Here is a 13,885-nt window from a genome sequence, read left to right on the forward strand (position 1 = left end):
GGGAAGTTTTCAGGGTGCCTGCCTAGAGCCTCAGCAACACCTGCTATATGAATGGATAGTGGGTGTAGGGAGAGGGAGGAGAAGGAGGTACCCCACCAAGGGTTGACAGCCAGAGCACGCACTGCAGGAGACAAAGCCAAGCGGGCTGATGAAAGAGTGGTGAAGCCCAGACCCAAGGGGAGGCTCACCAGCTCAGAGAGAGTTCGGATACAGGGTCCTTGTGACCAGAAAGAGAGGATCGAGAGGCAGAGATGGAGAGCTACAAGAGAGAACTTTGCTGAGCTTGGCAAAAACAAATAAACAAACAAACAAACAAACATCAAAACCCCTAAAACATGGGGCAGGACTCTGGCAGATGGTGAGACTGCATCTCAGTTCACAGCCTCTTTCTCAGCTCACACAATCGTCTTTCCCATTTCCCTGATGATAACTTTGTGTGCTTGCTTGATAGGTTCTTAGAAATCTGTAGAAAGTCCCTGAGAAAGGCATACCTTTTTCAATAAAAAGGCAAGGTTTCTAAGAAGACCCCCCACTTTCTGTTTTTGGTTTTTTGAAACAGGGTTTCTCTGTGTAGTTTTGGCGCCTTTCCTGGATCTCACTCTGTAGACCAGGCTGGCCTCGAACTCACAGAGATCTGCCTGGCTTCTGCCTCCCGAGTGCTGGGATTAAAGGTATGCACCACCAACCTTGTGTTCTTACACTTCCTCCTCCATGCTTGGAACTAGGATGTGCTTGACGGAGCAGCAACAGCCTTCCTGTGACCATGAGGCAACCAAAAGAGCATGAAGGTCTATACTGCACATTTGGTAGAACAGAAATGTGTAAAGAGTTTGGCTCCTTAGTAGTATCTTTCAACTGTCCTGCTAGCCCAGCACTGTTTTGTTTTCTTTTTTGAGACAGGGCCTCAACGTATAGTTCAGAATGGCCTTAAACCCTCAATCCTCTCGCCTCACCCTCCCAAGTGCTGGGATGCCACACATGAACCACCATGATTGGCTCTCTGGTTTGTCATCCCAGGAGACACAGAAACCAGTGTGTTAAAACCGGTTTCAACATCCTACCAATCTGGGAATCTGCTTTTGCGATGACCATGGTTTCCAAGTACAGGAACCAAACTCCCCGGAACTGCTCTAGGAGTGTATGTGAGTGAATGCTTCGGCTGCAGGCTCTTGGGGCTCCAGATACCCTTGGGCTGACCCTATGCTGTGCCTACCACAGACTGCCTGGGCTCCTTTTCTTGCAGTCAACCATCCACTGAGACAAGGGATGACAGGTCCAGTGGGACGGCTGCTGGGGGTGAGCCAGAGGTGAGTTCTGGATGACAATGGCCTCACTCTGCCCTGCTCCCCATGGCCCTCCACCATTCTCCACTGCAGTGAAGGACATTGGGGACAAGAACTAAGGCTTCTCTGCTTAGTCTCCTACGAAGGTGTCTCACCACTTTGGTACAAAAGCCAAGTCTGACGTTCTCAGGGGTCACCGTTAGCCCTGCTCTCCTCTGCCCTCACTCTAGGTCCCTGCCCTTCAGCCACCTGCCCCACCTCTGTCTGCAAGGCTCCGAGTCTACGCTGAGAGCATACACATGCTCCCTCGTCCTGGAAGGCCACCTGATGCTCTGGTGACCAGGACCCTGCCGAGAAGGCCACTCTGACTCCTGTGTCAGATGCTTATTTTTCACTCTAGCCCCCGAGTAACTGAGAACAGGAATGTCTGTCTAATGGCCAGCACAAAATGGTGATCAGAAAAGAAGCATGCGAAAGGCTAATAAACGAGGAGCAGAAAGCTACTGCACTCAGCGTAGGAAACTGCAATGCTGGGGAACGAACCCAGGCCTCGGGACACACCAGGCCAGCCCTCTGCTGCTGAGCCACAATCCAGGCCCTGTCTAGGTTTGCCATACTGGGGGCTGCACTCTGGGGACTGAATTTAACTTTATCCATATGATTCAGGGAGCTAACATAAAAAAAAAAAAATACAATCCCTTCCCTATAATCCAAGTATTCATTGCAGAATTCAGAACTGATGATAAGGATACAATAATTACAACAAAGAGCTGTTGTGGAGTAATCTTTTTGTGAAGATGTGTCTTTGCCAAGGCACTTTCCGATTGGTTTAATAAAGAACTAAATGGCCAATAGCTAGGCAAGAAGAGGCTAGGCAGGACTTCCGGGAAGAGAGAGAAGAAGAGGAGATGAGTCTAGCATGAGAGAGACCCAGGGGAGATGGAGAGGAAACAGGAGGTATAAGATGGAAGAGAGGTAAAAAGCCATGAGACAAAAATGCAGATTACGATAAATGAGTTAATTTAAGTTATAAGAGCTGGTGGGACAAGCCTAAGCTATAGGCCAAGCTTTCATGATTAATAGTAAGTCCCCATGCCATTTTTTGTGAGCTGGTGGCCCAAAGAAAACTCCATCTACAAAGAGCCCCTGCTCTGGCCACTGTTCTGTGTGGATTAACTACATTGTTTTGTTTGCTTTGAGACAGGCTTTGTTTGTTTCCTGGCTGGCCTGGAACTCACCAAGAGCTGCTCCCACTTCAATTCCAAATGGTAGAATTAAAGGCACCACCACTCCTGACCAAACTTTGTTCTTTTGGAGCTGAGGATCGAACGAAGGGCCTTGTGCTTGCTAGGCAAGCACTCTACCACTGAGCTAAATCCCCCAACCGGATGTTCTTATATCAAGGAGATGCCTTTGTGATCTTCACTGTACACACAAGAAATAAATTCAGAGCACTGAATCAAGTGTCTAAAAGTTCTGAAGCACAGAAGCCCTGACTCTTCCAAGCCCCGTTAGTGAACTGCCCCAAGCTGACCTCAGACATGAGCCCCACCCCTCCCCAAATGTTCTAGGGGCCCCACTGCCCGAGTCTGCGCTGACCCTGCCTTGAGCTGTGTGAGGGCCTCCTCCACTCTCGGCTGGTGTACCGCACCATGTAGCTGTGCATATCAGGGTAGTTGCTGCGGATATTCTTCTCCGTGGACCCGTTGGGCACCGTCCCAAACTTCAAGGGTGGGTACTGCTCCTGGGGCCGCTGGAACTGGAACAGAATGGGGACTTGTTAAGGTACCCTCCAGGAAACCCCCAAATCAAATGTCCCATTCTGGAGAGCCAGCCCTTACTTTGCTGGATCGGGAGTGGGCTAACCAGTCTATTCAGAAATAGCTGTGTGTCAAGCACAGATGTAGCCACAGGGCTGTGCTGGCTCAGAGTGTTGGCAGAACCATACTCCCCTCACTATAGAAGGTACGACCAACATATTCTGTTTCTTGGCTGTTTCTACCTCCATTCCACTGAAAACCGTGCTTAAAGCAACCTGTTGCATCGATTCCACAGCCCTCTGACAGTCTGAGACACTGGCTCAGCCTCTGTAATCTCACAGTGTCCCTCATGGCTGCCGTCCCCATGTGCCATGGATGGGCACCGCAAGGCGAGAGTGCAAACCGAGGGGGTGGGCTTTTGGAGTGTTTTGATGGATGGTTTTATGCATGTTGAATCTAATCGGCAAAAATTTGGAGTTGACTGTATTGCTGTTGTTATTTGAGACAGGGAGGGACTCACTATGTAGCCAGCCTATCCTTGAACTCATGATCCTCCTGCCTCTGCCTCTGGAGGGCTGCAGTTGTGGGCATGTATCGTTCATTAGCTTGCGACTGACTCCTGTGTGTCCTGGGTTAAGCGTTATTCCTACATTCCTAGTGATTCATTGCTGATACATTTCGCTCAAGCGTAGTCCCCAAGGGATTGGCTGCATCACACATTCAGTCTTCATTACAGTGTGAGGGGCACTTGTCTAGAAAATCCTATTTGGCACCACTGCTCCTGGGACGTTGCGGGACACCCTTTCCCTGGGATGGTTCAAATCGTTCATCTCCTTCCAAAACCTTCCATCTCCTCTGCTCTAGAACCCCTCTTGGGCAGTCTCCCAGGGACCCCTCTGCTCTGGGGCAGGTGACAAGGCAGCTGAGCCTGGTCCCTGTACACACCTTTCGGTCACTGAGCCCAGACACGGTGTCCACGTACTCCTCCTGGATCATAAAGGCGGCCAAGTTGGCTGTGTAGCTGGCGAGAAAGATGACGGCAAAGAAGGCCCACACCAGAACCATGATCTTGCTGGTGGTGCCCCGAGGATTCTCCACCGGCACCGAGTTGTTGAACACCAGGGCCCACAGCAGCCAGATGGATTTCCCAATGGTGAAGGTAGAGCCACCAGGGCCTGTGGGGGCCAGGACAGGGCATGGACCTTACAGGCCTTCCACTCCCCAGGAGAGGAGAAAGGACTGCCATTCCTAGCTCTATCCCAGGGGCTACTGGGAAATGAGTTCTGCGTAGGGTCAGGTAGGAAGTGGACTCACGTTTGCCTGTGGCCAGGCTGCGGTTATAGCCCACAGGACTGAGGTACTCAAAGATGAAAACGGTGACGGCGACCACGGTGAGGCACATGACGAACATCATCACCCACACAGCGGGGCTGTAGGGCTCTGGGGACACGGGAGGTGTCAGCCAAGCAAGGGCTTGGGGGACCAGGGGGAGCCCAGTTGACTCCAGCCTGCTCTGTTCCCTTTTCTGGTCCCAACTTCAGGGACAGCCTATTAGTACATAGACGCCTTGTGGCAATCTCTCTCAAAGACAGCTACCGCGACCATTTCTGTGGTTTCCGTCCCCTAATTCAGCTGTCTACTAAATGTTCACTGAGACCAGGACCCAAGTCTCCGCTTCTTCAGCTTTCCCTCAGGGCCATTCATCCCATCCCAGGTTCTGCATCTTGTCATCCATGACAACCCAGCCCAGGCCACTCTCCTTGCCGTCCATCTTCCTTGTTCATAGATGACAACTTTGCCCTTGCCCCTGTCCCTCAAACACCTGGGGCCTGTCCTCTCCACTCCTTGGCCAGCAAGGAGGAAGCCTGGTCTAATCTCTGGGACCATGTCTCCTGCTTCACAGGCCCCAGGAGAAAGGATCCTTCTCCTTCTGTCCTCTCTCTCTCCGAGGAGCCTTGCTCAGACTGCCCAGAGGAAAGGGGGACTGCTGTGACCTGCTGGCTTGTCCTCTGCCCACTTCTGCTGTCTCCAGCTCAAATCCTGGTCACACTCCAAATCCACACACAATGGACCTTGCTGCCATGCTTCTGCACACCCCCATCCTTCGTGTCATGAACCACTGCAGTGGCCCTCTTGCCAGCTTCCTGCTTCCACAGAGCTATGGGCAACTCCCATCTGAGCACACAATCCTCATTACCTTCTGAAGGTAAGCCCTTGCTACCACTTCAGAGTGAAGGCCAAACTTTCCATCAGAGTGTCCACAGTCCAGCAAGCTCTATCACGCCCCTCAGCCTTCCGGCCGCCTTTTTGCCCGTCTCCTCACCAGCTACGCCGGCCAGTTGCACGTCTCAGTCTTCACACACTCCACGCTGGCTGCTGCCTGCCTCCAATGTTCTTTCCTTCAGATCTTTACACAGGCGAAATCCTTTCCTCAAAAAGGCCTCTCCTACCCACACCAACCTCCTCCCTGTCACCTCAGCCTAATTTCTCATGGTATCTACTGCCTTTGGAAATGATCTAGTCTGTAACCCCCAAGGAAGCAGATAGCCCCTAGGAGACAAGACTGTCTGTCTCGGTCACCACAGTCCTCCAGGTCCCGGATTCAATCTCTAGCACTGGAAAAAAACCTAAACAAACAAAATCCCTACACATTTTTTAGCCTGAGTACACCTGACCTTGGTGGGCCCTCTTTAAAAAAAGAATACGGTCCTCAGCTCCAGGAAAAATAAAAAGAAGAAGAAGAATATAAATCCTCAAATTCAGGAGACAGAGAGAGATATGGACATATAAAGAGTGGTTGCATGTTCAAGGCCAATCTAAGCTACATAGTATATCCATATCTTAAAAAACAAAAATCAGCTGGGAGGTAGTGGTGCACATCTTTAGTCCCAGCACTTAGGAGGCAGAAACGAGTGGATCTCTGTGAGTTCAAGGCCAGCCTGATCTACAGAGTAAGTTCTAGGACAGTCAGAGTTACACAGAGATACCCTGTCTCAAAAGAATAATATATATATGTATGTATATATACATATATTTATTATTGGGCTGGAGAGATAGCTCAGTGGTTAAGAGGACTGGCTGTATTTCCAGAGGACCGGGGTTCAATTCCCAGCACCCACATGGCAGCTCACACCTGTCTGTAACTCCGGTTCCAGGAGGATCTGACACCCTCACACAGTCATACATGCAGGAAAAACACCAATGCACATAAAATAAAAATAAACCTTTAAATAAAACAAAACAAAACAAAAAATCTGGTCAGGTGTGGTGGTAGCACACACCTTTAATCCCAGTACTCAGGAGGCAGAGGCAGGTGGGTCTCTCTGAGTTCTGAGTTCCAGGACAGCCAGAACTACATAGACCCTGTCTGGAACCCCCCCCCCCAAAAAAAAAAAAACCAAACCAAACCAAACCAAAACCAAACAACCGTGAGTGCAAACCCAGGATCAGAGCTGTGGAAGGCACTGCACAGGACGGCTCCTGAGCTCATGCTTACTAAGCTTCCTGTGGAAATCCCTGCCAGGGAAAGCATTTCTCCCACCGTACAGATCAGGAACCTGGAGCTTGGAAGTGATGTCACTCCATGGGAGTCACACACCAGGACAGGTAACCCTGGAGTGGGACCCAGGGCCCACGCTGTTGGGAGACAGTTGTCCCAGCCTTGGCTAAGTGTGAATCCCTGTCCTGGCTGGCTCACCCAGGAAGGCAGAGGGGGATACAGTGCCATTGCTGCGTGCCACCATGACGCTGATGCCCGTCTCTACAAAGGGGACGGAGAAGTCCACGATCTCGGACCGCTCCTCATTGATGGTAAGAGACCCGATGGCCATGTCCGCACGCTGATAGAACACCTGGGGTGGATGGAGGAGTTGGGCAAGGGAAGCGGCTCAGGGCACAGAGGCCAGCGCTGGGCAAAGCCTGACCCTGGGAGACAGTGATGATGTGGGAGACAGGCTAGGAGGTCTGGCTGATGAGTGAGGAAGGGAACAGAGGGGCGGGGGAAGTAAGGGAGAGAAAGCAGAAGCAGGAGCAGGTCTCCTCCACCCCATCTACTGTCCACTTCACTTGCCTAAGGCCTAGGGGTCCAGCCTCCCAACCCCGCCCCCTTCTTGGAGTCCCGCCCTTCAAAAGCCCGCCCCATGAATTCTACCACCCCACGCCCACCTTCCAGGAGTTCCGCCCCTTCTCCAAGGACCCTTCCGACCACCTCAGAACTTGCAGTTCTCTTGGCCCCACCCCTGAAGTTGCCCTCAGCCTGGGACCCCGCTCCAGGCAGCGCCCTTACCAAGCCCAGCCGTCTCCTTTGGCCATGCCCCCTGCTCCAGGACGCCCTCCTCTTGGCCCCTGTCCCTAGGATCCTCAGATTCCTCTCCCGCAGGTTCTGTCCCCGCCTCTTACCTCACCAATCATGCCGTTCCAGACACCATCGATCTTCTTGCCATGCTTGCCGTTCGTGACCAGGTAGAGGTCATAGCTGAAACCAATGGTATGCGCCAGCCTCTTCAGAATGTCGATGCAGAACCCTTACAACACCGCTTCTCCGGGCGGGGGGCGTCGGGCGGAGGCTGCGGGGAGCGACCAGGCTTGGAGAGGTTGGGGACCACTGTTAGGCTCTCCCATGAGGTGAGGGACAAACAGCAGCTAAAACTACGGCTAGTGCTTTCTTGGAGATTGAAGCTTAAGAATTCCTTGGCATCCCCTAGGTCACCCAGCTGGAGGGCTGAGGGGCTGGGGCCTGACCTGCTGTGCTTCTAGGGAAAGGATTCTGAGTCTGAAACATCTGGATCCCGGGCTGTCACCTGTGGGTACGGTTGAGCTGGCTGCGGCAGGGGACTGAGTCTCTAATACAAGTGCCGCTGATGGGGTCTGCTGGCTCCACAATAACAAAGGGTCTCTCCTCCAACGTGGCCACAGTGAGGTGCTGTGTGTCATCCACTGGCTGCAGGAAGCGGCCATAGCGGGACCATAGCGGGTACTTGAGGCGGAGGGTCTGCTGTTCCCAGCTGCCCACCTTGGGGGGGGGGGGGGAAAGACATGTTATACTTCCTGGGGCATTCCAGGGTATCATGGCTTTCTGGGACTGTGGGTCCCATCTTCCTCCAGAATCCAGATTGCTTGCTTCTTCCTCCTTCAGACCAGAACCTGGGCCTTCAACTATGGCCTTCAACCTCAGAGTCTAGACCTGTTTCTCCTCCCTCAGATCCGGGATCCAGATGCTGTCCCACAGATGCCTGGAGTCTGGGCCACTCACCACTTCCCACGTCCTGTCTCTGGTGAGGGAGATGACCACCAGTGAAGGGTTCACCAGAAAGCCATCTTCATTGAAGGAGTAGTCTCGGTTATCCCAGGTGATGTTCATGAAGTACCTGCCCAGGAGAAAGGGAGGGACCACATGAGGACCTGGGCTGGATCCCTTGGTTCTGAGGGCTGAGTCTCTTCTATTGCCAGCCACAGTCTTCATCTTTGAGTTCTCCCCTTAGTTGCCAGAACCTCCAGACCCTGGTCCCACACTTTCAGCTTGGTGTTGATACCTCAAAGTCCTCACATGCCATGGTTTCTCCGAAACTCCCTATCTGGTGGCTTCCCACCTGAAAACTCTTAACAGCACTAAATACATTGTCACTTGGGACCTGGGGAGAGTTTACTGCCTCCAGTCCTTGGCAAGGGCTGTGCTGTACCTATAAAACCTCTCTCTCATCTTGACCAGCTCTGATAGGTTGTAAATACTCAGTTCAAATAACCCTTCTCCTGGGATGAAGCTCTCTGGGCATCTCTGGGCTCCTAACCATCGTCACTGTGCTGAGTACAGCACGCTCTCACATCATCTCTCTAGTTGCTCCTGCTCCCTCCATCCAGTCTACCAAGTCCCGTTCTTCCTTCCCCACCTGTCCTCCACCCTGAGAGTCCTGGTGCCTCCCCCAGCCTCCTGCCTGGCCTTCCAGTCCATATTCCACCCCAGAGAAGTCTTTCTATACCTAAAGCTGATTCTAGGCCAGCCTCCTCTCCTTAGGACTTGCCTTTGGCTCCCAGAATCCCAGAATAGAGTCTTAAGCCATATAGTTGTGCACACAAGGCAAAGCTTTGATTCCACCACCTTCCTGACCTCATTACCTGTTATCTGTTCTATGCTACGGAGGCTCCGTGTTTGCGTGTTGTCCCTGCCCCCCTTGGGTCTTTCTACGTGCTTTGATCACACCTGGAGTGAATGTCCTCCATATCTGGTGAATGTGCTGAGCACCCTTAGACTGAAGCTGGCCTGGAGGCCCTGCCTGTGTCTCCTTTGGGCCATCCCATCCCATCCATACAGATGGCTGAAGAATGATGGGCTTCAGGCCTTGCTCTTCCCTCTACTTACTCAGCTCTTCCAGTGCTCAGCTCCATCTACATACAATGATTTTAAAGAAATGTGTGTGTGTGTGTGTGTGTGTGTGTGATTGTGAGCTACCCAATATGGGCATTGGGAACCCAACCTGGGTCCCCTGCAAGAGCAGAAAGTATTCTCAGCACTGAGCCATCTCTCCAGCTCTTCCCCATCTATATCATTTGAAGCTCTAAGTTCCACCTGCTGATATGATCTAACCCCTAAGCCTTTTGTCTTACACACCCATTTTATTTTCCTCTCAGAGGCTGCCCCCTGTGGGCAGTTCTTTCTTTTCCTGTCGTTCACTGCATGCCCCTCTCCCCTCACTCTCCCTCCTTAGACTGTTAGCTCTGTGAGAGCAGGGGATTTTTGTGACTTTTTTTTTTTTTTTTTCAGTTTTTTGGAGTCAGGGTATCTATCTATCTATCTATCTATCTATCTACCTATCTATCTATCTACCTCTCATATATGGGTACGTATGCTGCTCATACATATATAAGTATGAATGTATATGTCTATATCTTTGGCTAGCCTGGAACTCACTATCTAGACCAGATTAGTCTTGAACTCAGAGCTCTGCCTGAGTTCTGAGATGAAAGGAGTACACTACCACACCCAACTTGATTGGATTCTTTTGTGCCAAAGCAGTGCTTGGCACATAGATTCTCAGGAAAAGGTTTTTCAGTGGATGAAAGTTTGGCCAGTAGTTCATCCCTAGGTCTCAGTTCAGGATTCTTTCCTCCGGGAAACGCCCCTGACACTGCAGCTTACCCCCCAGTTACGCAGCCTGTATTGGGAGGCTGATTCTCACCAACCAGTTTCCTCTTGGGATGCTGTTTTACAGTGAGACCTGTAGGTTCTAAAATTATGAAGAAGGAGAAATTATGTATTAAGATCTGAACAGAGGCTGGGAAAGGTAAGTGTGTGTGTGTGCAGAATCAGAAAGACGAAAACAGAAGATGAAAGAGAAGCTGGCCCGGACTTGGCCTCAATTCCCGAAGTCTGTTCTGTGCATGTTTATCTTTCCAATGAACCCTCTTTCTCTTGGGGAAATTTAAACAAGACTGCTTTTTGTAACCAAAAATGTCCTGGTTGGGCAGGTTTCCTCCCCCATGTTCCCTAAGGCTGCTGTTATCTCCATTACTGCAAGCCTCACACTGTGTGGCCATTATTCCCATCCCTGTATGTCACCTCTTCAGGCCCTTGCATTCTTTGAAGACGTCTGTGGTCTTATTCATCCCTGTGTTCCCAGGGCCCAGCATGAGCTCTAGTTCCTCACAGGCGCTCAGTATTTATGAACACAGGATGCTTCTCTCACCCTCTTTTCTGGGTCCCGATTCCCAAGTCAGTTGTCCAATCTCCTCCCTTAGGCCCTCCCAGACTCCACTGGGCTCAGGGGCCACGGCCTTCCTTCTGCTGCTCTGTCAGCCCATGGTCTGTGTCCCAAAGCTCCCCGTGGGAGGGGTGCTGTACACCAGTTTTCTTCTAACATCGCAGTGTGTGAGCTGGACCCATGACCACAACAACGGTGGACACACCCAGCACTCTGCAGTCCTTCCGGCTACATGCAGGGGCGGTGTTAAAATATCTAACAGCCAGCACAGCACAGCCACTAGCCAATCAGAATGGGAGTCTAGCTAATCAGCACAGATGTTTAACTAATCAGAATGGATGTGCCTTGCACAAGCAGTATGTCAGTCCTGGCCATGTGACAATGTTCTCAGTAATGAGATGTGAGACCTGTGCCCTCCACATTACTTGACGTCGCTTTTCCTTTGCTATGCCGTCCCCCCTTCTCTGGACCAGACGTATCTGTCATGCCTACAACCCAGCTTCTACTGTGCCAAGAGTAGAAAAACAGAATGAGCCACGGAGCCCATCTCCTGACAACTCCTCTCTGGGATGTTACCCGACAGAGGAAAAACTTCTGCCTCGCACGGGCCACTCCATCATTGCGTCTTTTTGCCACTGAGACTCATCTCATGGTGGTTTGCTTGTCCAGGGCAAGTTGCTATCAGTTGTACTGTTTTTACTTACAAAACAAACAAGCAAACAAACCCAGAAGCACTGCCAATTAAAACACGATAACTGGTCGATTATGAGACATACCTTGATTTCAAAGTTGTTAAAGTATAAAAAAATGGGTATTTCTGTTTTAGATATTTTATGCTTGTTTCCTGCCCCTGTCTTCAGCACGCTGAGATGGCAAGTCTACACTGCCACACTGAACTAAAGTTACACATTTCAGATTCCCTTTGTTTGTTTTTTTGTTTTGGTTTTTCGAGACAGGGTTTATCTCTGTAGTTTTGGTACCTGTCCTGGATTTCGCTCTGTAGACCAGGCTGGCCTCGAACTCATAGACATCCGCCTGGCTCTGCCTCCCATTTCAATTTTGAGACAGGGTCTCATGCAGCCCAGGTTGGCCTCCAAGTGGATATGCAGACAAGGATGACCCTGAACCACCGAGTCTCCTGCCTCCACTCTTGAAGTACCTAGAATTGCAGTCTTCCACCACTGTACCCAGCCTTAAAGTGTGGAATAATGGTAATGATGTCTTTGTACGCCAGGTGCCTTCTAAATCACCTGGTTAAATCCCAGAAGGGCCACTCGGTTGTGCCCCTTTTACGGAAAAGGAAATTAGCCAGGATGAGCTCCATCCCAGGTCACTCATTACTGAGTACTCCAAGTATTCCCAATCACCTGTGCAGACTCTCCCCGCGGTGCGTGCGATTCTGGGCGCGGCAGTCGTGGCCCAGCTCAGGCAGGAAGCCATAGTCTCGCAGCAGGGCTTGGGCGCCTCTGGCCACCACCGCCACACCAGCAGCCACTCGACGTGCCAAGTCGTCACGCCAGCCAGCAGAGCGCACTGCGAACAGCCCCGCAGGCAGTGGGGCGCCTCCTGGTAGAAGAAGGGGCTCCCCAGGGACCCCGGAGCCCCCGCCTCCAGCCAGCTGGGGTCCCACCATGAACCAGACGTAGCCAGGCCCCGTGAGGCCAGCCTCTTCTGCTGCCCGGAAAACAGGCTCTGCTTCCTCGCGGGCGCAGAAGAGCAGGCGGATCTGCGCGCTGACGCTCCGGAGCTGTGCGCCCAGGACAGCCTCACCAGCCCCGGGGTCCAGTGTCAACGCTCCTCGGTGCTCCCAGCCCACCAGGCTGCCGTCAGTCAGCACCTCGATGTATGACAAGAAGGCCCGGTGGCCTGGGGCACGCGTGGTCACTGCCACAAACGATGTCCAGTCGTACTCCTCCAGCACCTCAAAAATGACCTGCAGCTGCTGCTCTGTGGAGGAGCCGAGCTGCAGGAAGGTGGAGCCCTTCTCCTGCGGAACAGGGAGCACCGGTGAGCAGAGCATAGTTGCTGAGCCAGTGGCACCACAGCCCCCACTATGACTGCTTCCCAGGCCTGGCTGGCTCCTTTTCCTTCTGCAGCACTGGCCTCGTCTCCATTATGTTTAACCACATAACTGAGTTCTTCCAGGCTCACCTAAAGACTCACCCTGAACCTTACTCTCACGTCTGAGGGCAGTTGTAGAGACTCAGGAGAAAACTCTGAAGGCCTAGGTCTCCCAGTCACAGGAGGGATGGAGCCTGTGCCACTCAGCATAAGGAGGAATACCTCCAGTGAGGACACCACGGAGTTTGTATGAATGGGAAACAACTTACTGGGGTGAACTGCTGAGGGTTGAGGGTTTATCTATGGCATCATGTGATGTCACCACCATGAATTCACCCCACGTCTTTCCAGCGTCCACTGAGGCACTCTAGCCCCATTTGCAAAGACTACAAGACAGCATGTAGTGAGGATGCTGAAGGTACTCTTCCTCCCAAGTGGAGCAGACTGTCCCTTTAATTTCCCTCCTGCCCCCACGCCCCCCACTTCTGTCTCCCTTTGTTGGCCTCTGTTCCTCCATCAGAACCCTAAACAAATGTAAGCGGTCTTTATGGTGTTCTCTTTCCTTTTCTGTCCACACTCCCTAGGTCATTTGGCACCATGGGTTTAAATATTGTCTCTAGCACTATCCAGTATGGTAGCCACTGGCGATGTGTAGCTATTCAAATTAAAATTAAGCTGAAAAAAAAAAAAAAAAAGTAGTTCCTCAGCTGCGCCATGCAAATGCTCAGCAGCCACCTGCGGCTCTGCAGCTGCCTGCTGGATAGAGCAGACACAGTCCATCTTCATCGCTGCAGGAAGTTCTGTGCAGTGTGCCCAAGGCTCTTATCTTTGGTTACAACTGTTCCCGTGAGCTCCAGACAAAGCTATCCCACTTTCTAGTCACCATCTGCAAACCAGGACTTCCACAAGTATCTCAGGAACTTGCATGCCCAAAGCACATTTCCTGACTCTTCACAACCCTCCTCTTCTTTGCACCCCCAAGCCAGAATCCCCTTCTTCCCTCCAGGATCTCATATATCGTCAGCTATTCAAGAGAAGTGACCGAACTCCTGCTGCTCTGCCCTCCTGAGTGCTGGGGTTACTGAAT

General features: G+C 51.7%; 1 protein-coding gene across 1 annotated transcript; it reads right to left on the reverse strand.

Moving 5' to 3' along the window:
• Positions 1 to 2,850: 2,850 nt before the first annotated feature.
• Positions 2,851 to 13,584, reverse strand: LOC118575416 (glutamate receptor ionotropic, NMDA 2D-like). The gene is made up of 9 exons (XM_036175988.1): positions 13,534 to 13,584; positions 12,105 to 12,724; positions 8,295 to 8,409; positions 7,843 to 8,054; positions 7,442 to 7,517; positions 6,741 to 6,894; positions 4,358 to 4,483; positions 3,989 to 4,218; positions 2,851 to 3,042 (listed from the first exon to the last, which is right to left on the reverse strand). Exons 1-9 carry the CDS (start codon positions 13,582 to 13,584, stop codon positions 2,851 to 2,853), a joined length of 1,776 nt encoding a protein of 591 aa, XP_036031881.1.
• Positions 13,585 to 13,885: the final 301 nt, after the last annotated feature.

This window comes from Onychomys torridus, unplaced genomic scaffold (genome assembly GCF_903995425.1).
Source record: "Onychomys torridus unplaced genomic scaffold, mOncTor1.1, whole genome shotgun sequence".
Lineage (NCBI taxonomy): Eukaryota > Metazoa > Chordata > Mammalia > Rodentia > Cricetidae > Onychomys > Onychomys torridus.